The sequence below is a fragment of the Trematomus bernacchii genome, unplaced genomic scaffold (genome assembly GCF_902827165.1).
Source record: "Trematomus bernacchii unplaced genomic scaffold, fTreBer1.1, whole genome shotgun sequence".
Taxonomy (NCBI): Eukaryota; Metazoa; Chordata; class Actinopteri; order Perciformes; family Nototheniidae; genus Trematomus; species Trematomus bernacchii.
Window position 1 is genome coordinate 13,129,658 of NW_022987547.1, and position 20,042 is coordinate 13,149,699.

General features: G+C 42.8%; 1 protein-coding gene across 1 annotated transcript in view; it reads left to right on the forward strand.

The window, feature by feature from the left end:
• unc5da (unc-5 netrin receptor Da) overlaps positions 1-18,094 on the forward strand; it is a 171,171-nt gene extending 153,077 nt beyond the window's left edge. The window contains exons 13-18 of the mRNA XM_034122747.1: positions 5,000-5,171; positions 10,763-10,993; positions 13,958-14,107; positions 15,458-15,622; positions 15,847-16,025; positions 17,896-18,094. Of these exons, the coding sequence (XP_033978638.1) occupies positions 5,000-5,171; positions 10,763-10,993; positions 13,958-14,107; positions 15,458-15,622; positions 15,847-16,025; positions 17,896-18,094 (1,096 nt within the window). The remainder of the gene's footprint in view (positions 1-4,999; positions 5,172-10,762; positions 10,994-13,957; positions 14,108-15,457; positions 15,623-15,846; positions 16,026-17,895) is intronic.
• The last annotated feature ends 1,948 nt before the right edge of the window (positions 18,095-20,042 follow it).

The following is a 20,042-nucleotide window of genomic DNA, read 5'->3' on the forward strand; positions in this document are numbered from 1 at the left end:
GAAAGTGAATTGGCAAATAATATGACCAATTATTGTGTTTCTCCATTTTATATCATTCTAAGCTGATTTTTTCTTTTCGGTTTTCGGCTACTGGACGGGCAAAAAACACAACACTAAATGTAACATTTGGCTCAAGTGATGGTCGAATTGATAATTTTCCTATTTATCTAAATCATTTATTGTAAAATATATTTGGTATTAGAATAACATTTGAACACAGCCATTGACTTGGTTATCTAGGAAGTGAGGTGTAACAATGTCAACATGAGAAGTGTCACCTATAATAAAAGTTCTTCTAACATCAATCTCATTCTCATTCTGTGGGTGTTCCCTGTATTTGTGTGTGGGTCCATGCACACTTTACACATTTGTGATGCATCTGTGCTTTCATGTCAGCGCCTGTCCCTGCTGCAGTTGCATTAATGATGTTGAGAAATATCCATGCCACTCCAGTGACAACAGCAGCAACATCGTGTCCTGTGTGTGAGGGGTCCGGCCGGGCCAGCTGCATGACTGATGGTGGTCCCATTGATTGCTCTCAGTCTTCGGGGCTTCCAGCCAAGATTGGGCCCCTGGCCAAGAGCAGCTTGGCCCAGCTAATCTGTCACCAGGCTGGCCAGAACAGGCTTCATAAGCTCCATCGACCCACGGAGCTTACACGCTGTGTGCTAAGGCCTGTCCTCCCCAGCCCCACTGTCCATTAGTCTTGGTGCTTTAATCTTCCTCTATCTGTGTGTCTGTGTGTCAGCTGCTCAGGGATTGATTCATTATGAGTGTCCAAGGATTTGAGTTTACTTTGTTTATAGTCACTCTCTGCTATTTTAATCCTTGTTTAAAGTGGACCTATCATGCTATATTTGAATAATATAGTGTAGGACCATACCTATATAAGGCATATTTATACTTTTTTTTTGCAAAATACCAAACAGATCATGCATTTTAGCCATGCCTCATTTTGCTCAATTTGACATTTTTTAGCTCTGTGTTTGTAAGGGCAGATAAGGGCAGAACAGCACCACCTACAGGCCTGGCATATGTACTACAGCGTCTCCAGCGCTTTCGAACGACAATGTCCGTGGCTGTCTCCTCCTGATTGGTGGAGTTGGCCCAATAGCCGTAGCGCCACCGTCCTGACGTCAGGACAGTGTTCAAATCTGGATCAGTTTTTATCAGATCCGTTGCAGCCCCTTTTTTAGAGATTTGGGTATGGAGGAAAATAGAGAGGGTTGTGTTTTCTGACACTTGGTGAGTTCCCTGGAACACCGGGGACACATATTCATGTAGAAAAGACGTACAAAAGTGCATTTTGCATGATAGGTCCCCTTTAAGCAGTGATTCATTAATAATGATGATCACGTCCTCATTTTCATACCCTCTTTTTTTAGCTGGAATAGAAAAGGACCATCTTTAATGTTTGTTGAAAAAACTATAGTTGGTGGAGTGGTGGTTCACTGAACATCTCAGGTGGGGTGCACATTAAAACACTGGATGCAAAAGACTGTTTAACATTTGATTGCAGTCAATCCGGTGGTTTGTGGATAGTAAGACCTGGATGTACTGTGGAGGATTTTCTCTAAATAAAAGAATATAGGTAATATATTACAAGTCAGGTAGACAATGGAAAAAATAGGAGCCTTAAATAATGCTCCTTTTCCTCACAATGTAGGAACAAATCAATAGGGATCTAGCTTAACAAATAACAAAATAATTGTAAAGATTTAAGGTACAAACAATTGAGATCTCCATATGCAAACTCACAGTGGTCTCATTTGTTCTGCCTGCAGTCTCTGGATGGAAAGAAGGGAGTGAGTTTTATGGGCTTGGATAGGGGAGTGGTCTACATTTCATTGACAGTCTAGTAGGGGTGTAACGGTTCACATAATTCACGGTTCGGTATGTACCTCGGTTTGGGGTCACGGTTCGGTATGGGTTCGGTACAACAAGAAAAAGCACAAAAAAAGTCCCAAATGCATAATTCCAGGTTTGTTGTTATTTAACAGTAGTGCAAGTTTCAGTATAAAAATAAGGAACTCTAACATTTTGAATAATTAACTGTAGGCCTATTACACAGTTAAAAACAAACCACAAATATACCACACACACTCAGATGGCCATATTATCTATAATGGCTGATGTCAAACAAGAAGGTTTCATCAAGCTGTAAAACTAAAAAGAATGTCTTGAAAATATTACAAAATAAATAATAAGAAAGTGTTTTCAAGGGCGCATAGTCGTTATAATATATATGCCAATAGCTTCCGTTATTTATTTTGGTCTCTCGGCTTTCATGTCTATTGGCTTCTTAAAAACAGCGGGGATAAGCTGTTGAACTGCTGTTGTCTTTCGCCGGGCTCCGTTGATTGGCAAATCTGGGTGATGCCTTCTGATATGATTTAGCATGTTTGGCGTCTGTTACCATTAGCATACCGCACCGCTGTCGGACAACACCGACACACCGTCCTCGTCCGATCCACCACTCGCACTCCATCGTTATTGTAGTCCACAGGGAACCCGAAATGTTCCCACACAGCTGATTTAAAAGAAGCAGGTGGGTCTTCTAGCTCCTGTGTGTTATCTGAAATCGCCATACTAACTTCTTCTTGTATTTTGTTCGTTTTGTTGTGTTTTCTTCTTGTTCTTCATTTGTTGTTTAAAGGCACGGACACACCAGGCCGATTATCGGCATCGGTGAGCGTCAGGCCGACGATGAGCGCTGACACGCCCTACTCAGATTGGTGTGTCCCGCACCGTCGTGTCTTTTCAGCCGGGCCGACGCCTTTTCGGCCAAAAAGTCGGCCAAAGGCAGTCGGCAAAAGAAATCACTCTGATTGGCTGTACAGCTAGCGAATCAGTGCATGAGAAGCGAAACGGAAGTGAGGGACCCAAACAAACTATTAAGAAGGCAAATCTGAGATTTCATTTAACTCCAGCTCTCGACACAGGTTCGGGAAAGCCCCATGAGCTTCTCGCTGTAGAGTGAAAATGGAACGCACACGCTATTTGTTGTTTGTTTATATCACGCAGTCTGTTCTTCTTCGCTCGGTGTATCACACAGTCTGTCAAACGAGACAATCTGCAAGAGAATTAGCTATTTGTTCTTATTCTTAATGCTTGTCATTCACACGTTAATAAAATAAAAGAAGTACCGATACATAGCAGAACAATTGTGGCGATGTTCAGCTTAATAAGCCTTGTTCAACATAATTGATTTAGCTAATACTACAGCGGGCTGCAGGCGAACCAAGTCCGGGTTTCACTGCATTCCTTGATCTCCAGTTATAACGCCGGACTCCGTCGCCCGGCGCTAACGGAGCCGCAGGGGGCTAGCTCCAGGACGCCGGCTGGAGCTAGACCCCTGCGGCTCCGTTAGCTCCGGCAGCCACCACTGGGATAATTGGGTCCCCTTTTAACATTTGCTCCCGTTTAGCATTATGGGAGTCATAGCCATAGACTATAAAAGTCTTACCCAAGGCTGAATCATAAACTAAACTATATATGTATAAAGGGTTACGTCCTTAGCTGGCTAATAAGCTATATAACAAGCTAAGCTAACAATCACACAAACACCTGCTAACGGGGTTAACATAGGGTGACCAGATGTCCCGCTTTGCACAGCATTTTCACGACTTTTGGTGCGTCCCGCAAATTGAGACGATGTCCCGCATATTTCATTTTGATTGGCTAAAACGCTTTTCTAAAATCAGATTTATCCAATGGCTGTTGAGAAAGCAGGGAAGGCTATCATCACGGAGCTGTGTTTGCTGTCAATCAAACTGTAAGACACGGCGGGTGCTGGTCAAGTGTTAACCAATGAGAGTAACTCACTCACACACACACCGCCGCGGCCCCGCCAAACAACAACAATGAAAGTCAATAACGCAGGCGACGCAGCAGGTTATGGAAAATGGAGGAAACTGAAACTACAGCTAAGAAAAGAAGAAGATGCACATACAACAAAGACTGGGAAGACATTTACCCGTGGGCAGCGGCGGACTGGGACTACAAATCAGCCCGGGACTCTCGACCGGCCCACCTCGGTACCGCAAATAATCACCGCTAGTACATTTTCAACGGGGGGGGGGGGGGGGGGGGTGTTGAGAGGGTGTCCCACATTGTCCCACACAAACATACTCCTTGTCCCACATTTGGTTTGTTGGGACCTGGTCACCCTAGGTTAACATGTATACAATTATCATTTTAGACTTCTAGGAAGTTCTGTTAGTACATTCAACCGCACAGCACGACATTTTAATTGTCTGGTATTTGTAACAACATTCCCTAAAAGGCACAATCACCACGAACACGGCTAAAGGGTCAAGTACAGTAACTACAACTAGCTAACGTTGTAGCCTAGCAGAGTGGAGAAGTTGTTGTTAGCTGACAGTGAGGCACGTACCTGTCCATCAAAGTGACCACGCCCTAATTTATGCAAATAATGTAAGACCTAATATAAATAAAAGGGTCGCGTTATAAAACAATTCACTCAACAATTAATAATCATTAAGGTGGAATCTAAGTATATCCCGAATAATTTGTATTGCATCCAGGGGTAGAAACATGTTTATGTCTGCTGTAAAGTTGGGCATTTTAACATGGGGTTCTATGGAAATTCATCCTTTCTGCAGTCATCGCCTATCGGCCAATAGATGAACTGCAGTTTGTGGCACTTCCTTATTCGTCCCGGCTCTGCCCCAGAGTTTGCCGCTTAGAGGCGACGCAACAGTCGGGGTCCATCTGTGTCAGTTCTTTGTTGTCAGATTGGTGTGTCCGGGTCTTAAGGGCGGCAGGCAAACAGCTTTTAGGCGCAATACCGCCCCCTGGATTATATAGTGTAATGGATACTGCCCTGAGTGACATACTTGTTTCCCTTCATAAAAAAAGGCGTTCGGACGAATACGGATAACGTTACACCCCTACAGTCTAGTGATTCAAGAGGAGTTTTAGGATTCTTAACATTTGTTGTTTTGATATGTAACTTAACTGTTTTTCTGTGGTGCAGCTCTGTGTCCGAGGAGGGGTCAGAGGTTTTCCTGAGCCCCGCAGTCACGTACGGCCCCCCCGGCCTGGACCTGTCCTGTCCCATAGCCATGACCATTGCCCATTGTGCGGAGGTTGCAGCCAATAATTGGACCATCCGGCTAAAGAGGCAGACGCAGGAAAACAAGTGGGAGGTGAGCAATTTCTATTTAACATCAGCTTCACTTATCAGGTCCAAATTCCCGGCTGCAACATGAGTGCAGAATGTTAACAAGTGAAAACACACAACTTCCACCAGCGCCCGGAATATCAAAACCATCTGATAAAACTGCTACCACTTACTTTGATGAAAATGTCCATCCTGCAGTGTGGTCATGCAAGCACGGAGTCGATTTCAGGGTTGCCAGCTCAGATTTGTCATTCTGTATAAAATGTAGCCCTTTCAAGCTCTACCTCATGCTGTCATACATCCAAAAGAAATGTCAGACCAAATCCAAATTACTGCTATTAGTCATTCAAACATTCATTTATTTCCCTAGTTTAATGATAATGGTGTTTCAAAGCATTTCTCTTGTATGAATCTGTGAATTCTGCATTGCAGCTGGTAAAACAATAAAACACAACAAGCACAATTTACATTGTGAGGAGAGAAAAAGCACAATCATATCCATCTGTTTATTTATTATATGGCACAACAGTAGATAAAGGCATAAGGGAGTTTATGAAACGGACAAGTCAAATCAAGCAATCTGATTGGTTCTTAGCCGTGATATAATGAGCATATATCACGGGTAGAATTGTAGTTACTTTTCACAAGTCATGTATCCCTCCGCGTCTGAGAAAAGCTACAACCGTTACAACTGTTACATTACGTCCGTTACGAAACTAACTAACTACTAACAAAGCTTAAGATGGAAACATTTAAGGTTAACTTCGACCTCCGGGGGGGTCTTACTATGGAGGAGTGGATTGAGCAGTGCCTATCTCCAGAAAAAAAAAGCACCTAAACGACGACATGCAGAACTACGTGAAGAGCAGGTAGACCAACTGGAAAAGTATCACCATTCAAAAGCTTTCTGATGCGGGTCTTGAAACAAAGCAGGGAAATTATGACCGTTAGTGGCCACAGGTGCGAAAGCTCTCTCCAGAGCTACTGGAAGCCGAATCTCGGGGACCGGAGAAAGTGGAGAAATATTCTCGCCACGCCAAGCAACAGCCTAGTCATGGGCGTAGGAAGCATCCTCAATGTGGGTGGGACAATTTGACAGGGGGTGTGGGCAGGTGGTGGACCTAACCTCCTCTAGGGGGGTCCGGGGGCATGCTCCCCCGGGACGATTTTTTTTTTAAATGTTGAATTTAAAAGCATCAATCTGCTGCACTTTGAGAGCAACATTAGGGACTAAATCTATGGATACATCTCTCAACAACACCCATATGAAACTGAACTGTAAACAGATTTACTTTTTCTTTATGTATATTTTACAAATCACTCCCCTTTTAACCTGTATTTTTGTGTTACTGTCCTATAGTATGAGTTGGAATTATTTCATACCTGTTATTCTCTTGTTTTTTATAACTATAATGATCATATAAAGGTGTGCCTTGGAAATACTTATTTACATAAATGATTATCAAACCGTTTGAGACCCACTACTTAGACTAAAGTGAACTATCTAAACCCTCAGATGCCCCTTTCACACCAACGCGTTTTCAGGGCCGGCTCGGAGCTAGAGTCTGAAAAGTACCGTTTTTTCCTCTTCACACCGCAGCGGCGCCGCCTCTTAGCTCCGGAATCCGGTTCGTTTCCAGCTCCAAAAAATGGTCGGTCTAGAAGCAAGAGTCCGGAGCTAAGAGGCGGCGTCGCTTACGTGGCCCGTCCACACAGTGGCGTGCGTTGAAGCTTGCCGGCGGGCGTGTCTGAAACTCGACCAACAACCAATCACATGAATCTCCCGCCCCTGACACACAAGCAGCGGTTTGATTGGCTAGAGCTTGTACTGGCATATGATTCGATTGGCTGACGCTTCTGCCGAGGCTTCAAAAGTTGAACATTGCTCAACTTTTGCAGCGAGCCACGCCAGCAAAGCTCCACTTCGCTTCCCACAATGCAGTTCGGCGAAAAGTGACGTCACCCCATTCAAAGTGAATGGTGAAGCTTTCAACGCACGCCGCTGTGTGGACGGGCCGGTGCCTCGCAGCGGGGAAACTGTGGCGAGCATAATTGTGCTCATGTGTACGGCTCTGAGAATCTGCCTTGTTCAACATAACAGTTCACGAGCGTGCTCCACTAGCACCCGGATATAAGGCGGTGTTATGAAAGAGGTGGAGGGAGAGTCCTCTCCTGTCAGACTGACGGCCCGTCCACACAGCGGCGTGCGTTGAAGCTTCAACGCTTCTGCCCATTCACTTTGAATGGGGTGACGTCACGCTTCGCCGAACTGCATTGTGGGAGCGAAGCGTAGCTTCAAAAGCGTTGCTCGCTGCAAAAGTTGAGCAATGTTCAACTTTTGAAGCTTCGGCGGAAGCGTCAGCCAATCGAATCATATGCCAGTACAAGCTCTAGCCAATCAAACCGCGTACTTGTGTGTCCGGGGCGGGAGATTCATGTGATTGGTTGTTGGTTGAGTTTCAGCCCCCCCCGCCGGCAAGCTTCAACGCACGCCGCTGTGTGGACGGGCCGTGAGAGGCTGATAACTACAGCTCAGTGAGGTAAAGGACTCTTTTGCGGCTTTCACACCAGCGCTTTTCCCATTCTAGCTCCGTGCTAGAGCTTTTCTGGTTCAGCTCCGGTTTCCCTTTTCTGCTCCCGCTTTGTTCACACCGCCCAGAGCCCGACTGGTGCTGCTGCTGCTGCGTCATGACGTCACCGTTTACATCGCTGATTTGCTCTCACGGCGCTCACAACAACAACAACGGTTGAATCGTTCTCTTAGCTCCGGAATCCGGTTCGTTTCCAGCTCCAAAAAATGTTCAGTCTAGAAGCAAGACTCCGGAGCTAAGAGGCGGCGTCACTTACGTCTCTCGCCCATCCACACAGCGGCGTGCGTTGAAAGCTTCACCATTCACTTTCAATGGGGTGACGTCACTTTTCGCCGACCTGCATTGTGGGAAGCGAAGCGGAGCTTTGCTGGCGTGGCTCGCTGCAAAAGTTGAGCAATGTTCAACTTTTGAAGCCTCGGCAGAAGCGTCAGCCAATCGAATCATATGCCAGTACAAGCTCTAGCCAATCAAACCGCTGCTTGTGTGTCAGGGGCGGGAGATTCATGTGATTGGTTGTTGGTCAAGCTTCAACGCACGCCGCTGTGTGGACGGGCCGGCGGAGCCTCGCAGCGGGGAAACTGTGGCGCGCATAATTGTGCTCATGTGTACGGCTCTGAGAATCTGCCTTGGTACAAAGTAGCAGTGAAAACATGGTACAGAGTTTCATTGATTTGGGCATTCTCACAATAAGCAAGTGGAATGGATTTGATAATGAAGCACTGACACAGCGCTCTACAGCATCTACTGATGCTGGACAGTTTTTCAGTGGGTGCACAATAAACGACAACATACAAATGAATGTAAATAAATAGCCAAATAATCGATCAATGCTCTCTGTCTAATATGTTCGCTAGCTGTTAGTGTTGTTGCATAGCAACCACCTCGCACTATGTTTTGTGCAGAAGGCAACGGAGGGACTATTTTATTTTTAACATCATTATTTACAAATAAAAACTATTTAAATTAGACTGTGTATTTTTCTTTCATATTGCCACACTTGGTAACCGTTTTATACGCTTCGCGTCGGGCCGAACCACGCACCTTAACTGTGATATAATGACCATATACCACGGCCTGTCGTGAGCTATTGCTTAAGTATATCATCTCAATTATTCTTGAAAGTAATTATTATACTGGGACTACCATGACTGACTTTATTGTGGATGCATGTGAGTTGTAGAAAAGAACACACAGCAAATAGATCCATCTGCTTTAGCAGTGTTGTTTTCATCTTAATCAAAAACCCATTTGGTGTCAAATGGAAACAAATGACTACCTCTGCAACAGTGAGTGAGTGAGCCGGAGATAAAACACATAGACATACAGTATAATTACTAAAACATAGAAACATTGGTAAATCATCCACAAGTGCTACTCGTTAAAACAGAAGTGAGCTTCAGCTCAAATAATGTCCTTGAACTAGCTTTTTAATATCTAGAAAATATTTGTTTTAACTGCAAAAAGGTTTCAGTCTCTAGTCCAAACTGATACAGCAGTGTGAGGTTAAAAAATATATAATAACTGCCAAGTGTGCTTAATATTTAAGTGCCCACTGCTCTAAATACAGCATAGTTCTATCTCTGTGATTGTTCCTGTGAGATTTCTTTTCTCACTTCAAGCTCTTTCAGTAAAATAACACCTCTGAAAGTCCTTCAACTATGTCCTGTAGAGCCTCTTCACAATTTCTCAGAGACTTGTTCAGACATCTGACTTCAATCCAAACACTCTCGGCCCTTTTTTCTTGTGCCGTGTCAGGAGAATAGACATATCTAAGATGCTCTTTTTATGTTTAACTAACCTCATCAAAAAGCTTCGGGGACCTCATCGAGTAGCGGTGACCCCAGAGCCACCGGGGTTTGCGTAACCTTGGAAGGGCCGATGTTCTCTCCCCAGCCTGGTCTTTTCACTCGGTGTGACATTTACACAGACGTAATTTGCCAGCAGGCGCGTTGCACAAAAGGGAGCGATCAAAACAGCTATCACTGACGGCTATATGCAGGAGAGAGAGTCGGCCGGGGAGGGGCAGACAGACAGAGACACAGACGGGTTCGAAGAAAGAAGAGATGTTCTCCGAGAAAATGTAACGGCCTGACCCGTCTCTGTCACTGTGAAATAATGAGCCCTTTATCTCAGGAAGGATGCTTACTCAAAACCTAATCTCTGGAATTAGCAATATAATGGTGGATGGAAGTCTTTTCTCCCCCTCTCTTCCCCTTCCCCCTCGCTCCGTCTGCCTCTCAGTGCCATTCCCATTAAAGCCTGCACTTTTGTACTGCTAGAGTTTGACTCCATCATTTCTCCCTGGCTGCCTGGCGGGGAAGAGCTATGCCATGGAGATCCTTCATGTCTGCTGCAGCGCTAATGGAGCAGGTTTAGGAAGCTGTGGGCCACTAAATTACCCTGCATTGCTTTGCCGGGCCATATGCAGAGGGGACACGTGGGTCACAGTTATGTTTCAAAGGTGATTTAGGGAGGATTGAGCACAAGATGAGGAGCAATTGGCCATCGGATACATCTGCACCCCACTAATCCGTTTTGTCAGTGTTACTGTATCCCCATCTGTTTAGTTGATGTGTCATTATTCATTTGGCCGGGGTTCAGCTCTGCACAGTTCCTCATCCTGAGTCTGTGCCTTAGGGAAGGTTTCCAGGTTACTATCTGTGCAAGGGTGTTAATAATATCTTTAAACAATAGAGCCACTTCTTTAAAAAGAAAACAGAGTTATTATGCACCTTGTTGCCTGGTTCATAATAACCTTGTCTGTTTTTTTTTACAGGTAATAAATAATAGATAGAAAGATGGATTAATGAATCAAATTTGCAACAAGTGACGTGACTCACATAAAAACAAGCTGAATTGTGTTGAGCTTTCACTTTGATGGTTAAAAATGCCATATGATGCTTTTGGGGGGTTTTCCTTTCCTGTAGTGTGGTATATAGGTTTTTATATAAATGGTCTGCAAAGGCTAAAATCCCTGCATTGTTTCTCTCTCTAAATCTGGTCTCTCCTTATGCTGTCTCCATAGGAAGTGATGTCGGTGGATGAGGAGAGCACGTCCTGCTACTGTCTGCTGGAGACTCAGAGGTGTCACGTGCTACTGGAGCACCCGGGGCGCTACGCCCTGGTGGGGGAGCCGCTGAACCAGGAGGCGGCCAAGAGGCTGAGGCTGGCTGTGTTTGGAAGTCCGGACAGCAACAACTCTCTGGGCTTCACCCTCAGGGTCTACTGTGTGGACGACACCCCCCACGCATTTCAGGTAGGATGAGAGAGGGAAACAATGGGCAAATGTGGATGACTCAATGTAGTTAGAAAGTTATATGCTTACAATTTAATAGTTCAGATTTTTCAATATTTCAAAAAATACTGATTTACAACAACAATATTTTACTTTGCTGAGATAGTTCATAAAACCATACTGTTATATTTGACAGGGGAAAAGTACAAAAATCTGTTTCCTGTATGTAAGATGCAAAGTAAATTCCTTGTTGGTTTCCCCTAGCTCGACCTGCACAAAGCGGCAACCCCTGGTCTGAAAAGAGTACTTCCCCATGCCAATTCATTGCTCTTTTCTGCTTGCCTTTTTTCTAAAGATCAGCAACTTCACAGGTTGCAAAAAGAAGTGTGATTGCATAGAATCTATGTGGAAATGACCCTACTTCTTACTCCATATATTACCTCAACAAACATTTCCTAATGAGTTTAGGTTCTCATTCGCAAAATGTAAGTTGTCTTTGAATCAGCATAACGATTATTTTATAAATGATGTTCCAAAAAACAATAAGGCGATGGCAAAACTTCCATTATGCCAGACTCGAATCTTCAGAGCAATTGTCTACAGCAATGGGTGACTATGTCCATTTCACATATTCAGTCTATGGGCTGTACTTAGACATGTGACATTTTAATGTATTAAATTAAAAACTAAAGTTGTAGAAAAAACGAAATAGAACAACCCTGTTGCTGGCTCTAAATATAAAGATATAGATCATCCATGTGACTACAATCATCCTGAGCAGAACATAAATGTTTAAACCAGATTTAATGACAATCCATCCAAAAGTTGTCCTGACATTTCCCCCAAAAGCACAAATGTCATCCTTTATGGTGGCACTACTGGAAAAGTCAGAAGATCACAAAAGTCATTAGGATACATCATCTGGGAATAGTGAATATAGAACATTCCGTGACAGTCCTTTTAATGGTGGATTGACCAACAGGCCAACATCGCCATCCACTAAACTGCCAAATCCTAAAATAGTATGATTATAAATATTTGATTGAAGAAATCTAAATTGCAAAGGTTGGGAGTTTGTGGCTGCTTGTTTGGCCTGAGAGAATTGCTGTCTGGGTTTTTTTTTGCTCCACTGAAGACCTGCCTGCTCAGTAGCACTGCCAGGGGGAGATGCTTGATGACTAGACAGACAAAGAGGGACTTTTAATTACAAAGACAACAGATGCTCCAAGGTTGCTTCTCTGCCCTTTCTTTACGTAATTGAATTTGCTCTCTGTTAATTAAATGTGTTTCTGCATTGCTTTCCATTTGCACAGTATTTGAACATGTTAAAACACAGACACATTTTCAAGTGCAGCACAAAAGTGTGCCCTTCCTCTTTGCAGTGTTCTGCAGCCAACACATTCTTTTTTAGCAAGAGCAATTTGTCTCCTGCCTTAATTAAACACATTCAGCTTTTCTCAAGTCGTGCTGATAGTTGTCCTGAATTGCCACTGGCCGAACTTCACTTCTGGCTTCATTCAAGTGCTAGAATTGCATGTGAACAAAGATAAATAGCTTGTAAGCACCAGGAGCCAGTCCGAACCACCTCTCCATAAGTCAGGCATGGTTATTTGTTCATTGTTCTTTTTGTGTTGGCTTTTGTTTGCGCTTTATACGACAATTAATTTCCCCTGTGAGCTTGAAGCAGGAATTGATCAGTTTCTGGACAGACAGCATGCTTTGCATCCCTTCCTCTCTTTGTGCTGAGAAGACAAACACAAAGCCTACCGGACACACACCCACATACCTGCATTCCCTAGATACAGAGAATGTAAACAAAAACAAGTACATATGCACACAGATGTTGTTGCTTCCCATTGATTCAGAGAATTACAATATCCCAGGTCTGCAAGGGAAAAAGAATAATATTGACAAAGGACTTTTGTTGAGATCTTTTTCTCTGTTTTTGTCTTGTCTTTGTCTACAACAACCAATATGTGTGAATAACAAATCAGGCTGCTTTCTTTTCCCTCATCTGATTTTCACAGTGTGTCGGTTTCTTTCATTTATGTTGCGGGCAGCAGTGGCTCCTGAGGGCCACCGTTAACTTTAACTTTCAGAGGCTAATCGCTTTGGGTGCATTTTAAAGGTTAAAAATGCTAGCTTTTATTTTTCGTTTAGCAAGGATTTCTTTTATTTTGCATCATGGTCACAGTGTTTCTCAAAGCAAGAATAGATAAGATGAGATCAAACTAAGAAGAATTTATCCCGGGGGGAAATTGCTCTGCAGTAATCGCAGTGCATCGTGGGAAGAGTGCAAATGTAATAGATAACAATAAGGAACAAATACAAAATATATAAAATACTCAGCTTACAAATCTGGATAAAAAATATCAAATTTTGTTTCATTTGTTCTTCATATTTTCTTTATTTGCACTCTTTATACTGGAATTTTGCAACAATATTCCTATCAGAGTTCTATCGAGAATATAGAGAATCTTCCTTCACTTTTATAACTATTGTTTTATAAAAAATTAGTCGACAATTAATTGAATTAGTCAATTAATTGTTTGGGCTCCTTTTCATTTCTTACATTTCTTTAAAACTCTTTACCCTTGCTTAACCATTTCAATAGTACCCAGACCTGTTTGTGTGTTTTCTATGAGAGGATATTGGTTTATTATTCATATACTTCGCACATTCTATATGTTTACTTGCTTAATAACTCTGCTACTTATTATTTTCTATATATTATATTTATATATATATGTACTTATTTGATTCATGTGTGCTTTCCTCTTTATTTGACCAACCTACGCATTTTTTCCTTTTATCTGCACTCTCCCTTTGCTGTAACAATTAAAATGTCCGCGCTGTGGTACAGATGAAGTGTTTTTGATTCAGATTCCTGTTATCAGCACTTTTGAGTCCTGGCTTGATACTCAGAGTGTGTCAACCTAATACAACATAGACCCTAACCTCTGCCCTCCTCCTCTCATTGATCAGGAGGTGGCGGTGGGCGAGCGCAGCAGGGGGGGGCGGCTGCTGGAAGAGCCTAAAATGATGCTGTTCAGGGGGAACACGTTCAGCCTGCAGGTGTCCATCCAGGACGTCCCACAGCTACTCTGGAGCATCAAGCCTTTCACCACCTGCCAGGTAGGAAGCTCATTACGATGGGATGGTGTCAGTAAGTGTAAAGGTGCGATCAAGTTTACAGTATGTGCACTTCTGATGTAAATGGAGCTCCCCTTAATGAGGGTCACAGAGAAACCATGCACCTTCATCTGCTCTGCTTCCTCTCCTCTATCAGTTTCCCTTTTCCTAACATGGTCACATCAAAGCAAAAGGACATCAGCAAGGGCACAGCAGGAGATCGCTAAGGCTAGCTATCTCACTCACACACCCTTATAAAACTAATTATGACTGCCAGGCAGACACACACACACACACACACACACACACACGTCCTACTTATCTTCCTAGAGGTCCACACACTGCATGTTCTGCTCTGCCTTGTGATGTTTATCCCAACAGTGACATCCTATTAGCAGAATTAGCCCACCGTAGTGCTGCCAGAATACCAACAAGGCTTTTTGGAGAGTAAGAGCTGCCATGTGAGGGTCCTACAGAGAAGATGACTGGAGGCTTCCTTCAGACACCACTCCGCTCTAAAGGAGGCTTTCACAAGTAGCCATCCTCCTGTCTGATGGATGTGAAAAGAGGATGATTCCTCCGTACAGCAGTGTTTTTGACCTGCTCTCACCGCGGCACCGTCTGGGTCACACAGTAGTTAGTAATGGAAGGTAAAATTGGCCTCTTCGATTCCATTTACTCCAAAGCTCCTTAGTTTTCCAACTGCCACTTTGCAGGGAAGTGCAACAGGGTAAATGAAGGCATCCGTGTCTTCATTCCAAAATCACGTTACAGTTCCTGATCTAAGACTTTGGCATTTACACGATTAATCAAGGCATGTTATCCGAAGTTAGAAAAGAAAACATAAAAGACAAGAAATGGGAGTGTAATTAATGCTGTTGGCTGTTCTTTAACTAAAAGCGGATGGCGTAATGACTAATTCAGTGACTAATGATGCTGGCTTAGGACTGTAAGATTAACCTAATGCTTGCATGTGAGACTAGCCATAGTTATTATGCAAAAGTAATATCAAGCAACTGGATTATTTCTCCCAGGCAACAGTCAGTAACATAATGTATATTTGATTACATTATCGCACTAATGACTCTGGCTTCTCCAGATGTAAGCAGGATACATTTTGGTCCCCGAGGCTCTGAATGCCTGTTGGTGCTCTGTCTGACGGGTAAACTGCTTGATTAGGTAACACCATTGATTGGCTAAAGAGGCCACTCATTGGCTCTTAATTAATCTTTTTACACGGCAAAGTGGGTGACAAAGCAGCTTTCAAATAACTAATGCCTTTGATTTAATGAGTGTGTTGTCTCCTCTATCTAATCCTCTCATTGTCCTCTCTCCGTCTGTGCTGCTCTGCAGGAGTTCTCCTTTTCTCAGGTGTGGGCCAGTAGCCAGCGTCCCCTGCAGTGTGCCTTCTCTCTGGAGCGATACAGCCACTCGTCGTCCCAGCTCTCCTGCAAGATCAGCGTCCGCCAGGTGAAAGGCGAAGAGCAGATCCTGCAGGTGTACACGTCTGTGGTGGAGGTGAGCAGTGAGCAGTCAAGCAGCTTGTTAATAGGTTCTTTTATTACGCTGAAAAACTCTTGATTTGATTTAAGGGCTTGCTTAATGAGCCTCTCAGGGAGCTTTTCATGTATAGATTGCAAATTGTCTTGATAACTCCTTGTCCTTGTCTTCATTTTGAGAATTTCAGCCGCATTTAAAAAAAATCACCCTGACACCTCTTTCTTTTTTCTCCGTGCTGCCAGAATGAAAAGGGAGTGGTTCCCTTTTTCACTCAGTCAGACTGTACCATCACCTCTCAGACAGGGTCAAGGGCTTTTAAAATCCCTCTGTCCATCCGTCAGCGGATCAGCGCTACCTTTGACACTGCTAATGCCAAGGGGAAGGACTGGCAGCTCCTGGCTCAAAAGCTCCACATAGACAGGTATGAGAGGTGTCAGAGTTAAAGACTTCTGAAACCTATATTTTATTATCCTTCTTTATTGTATGCAGGTGTCTTTTACCTTTCACTGAGGACAAGCTCAGATATATGAATGTGCCTGTATGTTGCTTTAAGGTGTTATAACAGGATAATGAATAAAAAGCAGAAATGCTAGATGTTCTCGTTTATCAAAACGTTGCTCCCACTTTGAATACTATTTTTAATCTAGAATTTGGGCACCGTGTCAGCCTTAATCTTCCATCACCAAGCAGCCTTCAGTAACACGCCACACTGCTGATTTCATTATAGATCTAGTAACACATGCACAGAGAGGGAGGGCGAGGGGGGGGGAGATGTAAAAGCCACCTTTAGTCAGAGTAAGTGCAGTGAATATGCCGTGTTTTGCAGAAATAAGATGAAGGTCTGAGACCGCTGACAGGCCAGCCTCCGGCAAGAAAATGTGTTCATGTTAGCACTCTTCATTAGCAGCATCTTTGTATCCTTCAACTCCTGCTAAACTTTTCGGAGGTTGTGCCAGGTCAGTATTTGCGTAGGCTGCAGAGGATATTAGTTGTTTAGAATTGGATGATCTCTATTTGTGCTTTAGAAGAGGAGTCAATAATCAAGAGCTCGCAGTCTGCTCCTTCAAGCACTCGAGAAAAGGAAGTACTGAAAGTAAAAAATGCTCTCTTTCCTGCCAAATCAAGAATCATAAGAGGGAAAGGTTCACTAAGAAACTGCGACAGAAACTATGTGATTAAGGAATGATATTTAAACCGAAGCTGAGAACAAACATCTTGGACTGAAGAATGGGAAAGGATTTCGTATTTCTTTCACCAAGAAGCATTTATTATAAATGTCTCTACTTAATTAAGATTCATTATTTCTCTGAATGTGTGGGAACATGTTTATACCAAGGATGGAAAAGTGGGATAGAAAAGAAAACAAGGTTAAAGGCAACAGAGGAAATCTCATTGTGAGGAAACAGTGCTCTCTGTTGGATAGGCGTTATAACAACAGCACACAAAGAAAATCATGACTTTATTATACAATAAACCATGCTACACACTGTAACTGGATTTCACTTCATCAATGCTTTTACTCAAGACAAATGAGTTTACTTGATCTATGCTGACTGTATTACTGACAGTAAGGGTTCTCTAGAGAAAGCAGGCGTGACATTTAGAAATTACCATATTTAAAAAAGGCAAAATCCTGCATACACAAAATGTATGTGCACATGAATTCTAAACATGAAAAAGTCTAAATGTTTGGTACACACCAAATGAGGAATATTTATTTATTCATTCAACGATGTATTGTTTTGATTTATAGGTCGTTTTGTTTCTCAGTGGTAAAGGAAGAAGCTAGATTCCTTATTAATGTAAGAGTGGCAATACTATTATATAACACAAAGTATTCCACTAGCAGTAAACGTTATATTTAAGTGAACTTGTGGAACTATCAAAGGCAAAAATTATTATTTGGCATGGATTCACACATCAACTATTTTCTACCATGTGACCCCAGAGTGGATCTGTAGACTCGGCTCTGGAGTGTTGAAGAAGTGAAAATGTTCAATGAAAAAACTTTATTGAGTTGTATTGTGGTAAATGTGAGATCCAGTGTTTTTGAGTTTTCAATACATGGGGCTAAAAGTCAGGAAATCTGTCTGTTTAGTCTATTCAAAATTAAACTTGGGGGAAGCTTGATCACTGGAGCACATCTTTTCAAATGTTTTGGCCTTGGCCTTCTTATCATAAATAGTGCAAGGCAATCACTTCATTGATGAATTACTAACTGGCACTCTCCTTTGTTACTCCTCCCATGTGATCCACACTGTAATACAGAATTCTGTTTCCCTGGCTTGTAGGAACCTGTGCTACTTTGCATGTCAGGAGAGCCCCTCCTCAGTGATTCTGAGTCTGTGGGAAGCCCAGCACCAGGACTCGGGGGACCTGGACTCTCTGGCCAGCGCCCTTGAAGAAATCGGCAAGGTCCAGTCCCCCAGGACCACCACTCATGGCTGCAGCAGAGAAGAACGGGACTCTGAATTCACTCCACTTGGGTAGGGCGGGTCTACAGCAGATCAGAATAATTATGAACCTTTACTGCATGAACACTGGTGATCAGGTGTACTAGCTAACCTGTGGTGAGGAAGAGGAGCAGGAGCGCAAAGAGGACAGCAGGGAAACTCAGTTTGGACTGTTACTAAAGGAACACCTCTGCTAAACCAAATAGCACATACAGACAGATGGGAATGAAGAACGAAGGGAAGACAAAGAAGGAAATTAGTGGGGAAGTATTTGAGTTATTGAGAGGCACTTACAAAACATTTTAGACCGAGATCTCACAACCATCTTTGATTGAGAAATGTCTCCTGACAGGTTTGATATCTGTATTTAAGGATGATGGTGTGTGAAGAGGGTTCTCTGTGTAGGTTGGAGTGTGTTTTAACCAGACTGATGTTGTGACTTTACCCGGATCAGATGTGCTGGCTCTCACCCTCAAACAGTCCTCTGGGCTGTCAAAATGTTTAGTGTAATGTCATTTTGTTGTCATTCATTTAACATATCTACTAATGCTTCTTTTCCTTTTTCTACAAAGTATCTGTAAAAAGAATGCTGGAGTTAGAGGAGGAAACTGAAAGTCATGGATACCAGATATATTTATTTTGTCAGAACTTAGGTCAAAGATACTGACTACGATTAGCATTTAAAATGTTCTGATGATGTCCACATGCTGAAAAACAATGTAAGGCTGTATAAGAAGAGAACTATTCTTTTTAAAGACGCCCACACGTAGAACATTTTTAAGTACACTTGCATAACACAATGTCAAAACAAAGGCTGCAGAAGAGGATCATTGATCCCAATGTATAATGCAATGCAGCCAGAGGTGCACCACATCCCATAATGTCTACTGTTCAGCTTTTGGTTCTTTTGTTGGAAAAGTAATGTCTCTCTGTGTAATAGGGGACTTTATACCAGTCAAACATTGTGAACATTACATATGCTGCTACGTGTTGATGCTGGTTAAGTGGTGTGTACTTTCAAGACCCTCTGGGACTTTCTTTTTTTTTGTATCTACATTTTGACTTTTGGTGTGTGGCTTGATTTGAGCTGCGGTTTTTTGGATTATCCGAAAAAATACCTGGAGATCATTATTTGGAGACACGCCGCCGACTCTCACTCCCACTCCCTTCTCTCCTCTTCCCCAGGCAGAGTTGCTCCACCTGCCCATAAAACATGATAAAGTGACTTTGTGTTAAACTCTGTGTTGGCTGTCTCTTTTCATCTACTTAATGAATTCAGTTCTTGAAACGCCTGAAAGCCCAAAATACGGTGGAGAAGTCAGTTACAATAAATCTTTTAAAACTGCATTTAGAAATTAAATATTAAATATTAAATAAAGTAATCCTATTGTTAGAACAATTTGAAAGAACCACGTTGGTACTCCTTAAAGATGGGTTAGGTAAGTTTGAGAAACCGGCTCGAGATACACTTTTTGTTATATTCCATGGAATGCTCTTAACATCCCGATAGCAATGAATATCTCAAGTGCTTTGACAAAAAATCCATACAAAAATGTCATCTGTGGAAGCCGTAGTACTGTAAAAAGTACGACCAATCATTTTAGCCGGCCCGGGTAAAATAATTGGATGGCCTACCTGCCTGTCAGCCTTCCATCGGGGCACAAATTTATCTCGTGCCCTCATTGGTCATGTGCGCGTTTGTGTGTGTTGGAGGAGGGGCTCTATAAGGAAGTGGCAGATTTTCTCCGGTTGTGTATTTTCAAATTCTAGCGATCTCGAGCCGGTTTCTCAAACTTATCTACCCTACCTTTAAGCTTGGATGGCAGATTTAATTTTCAAGTAATTGAGGCATATTTCTGCATTTTGATTAATAAGCTGTGCGCTTTTTTGCCTATTTACATAAGAAGGTCCATGCCATTCCTAATATGAGAGTGGTATAAACATTTTCTTTACATTTTAAATAATATAATGTCCCAAACTGTCGA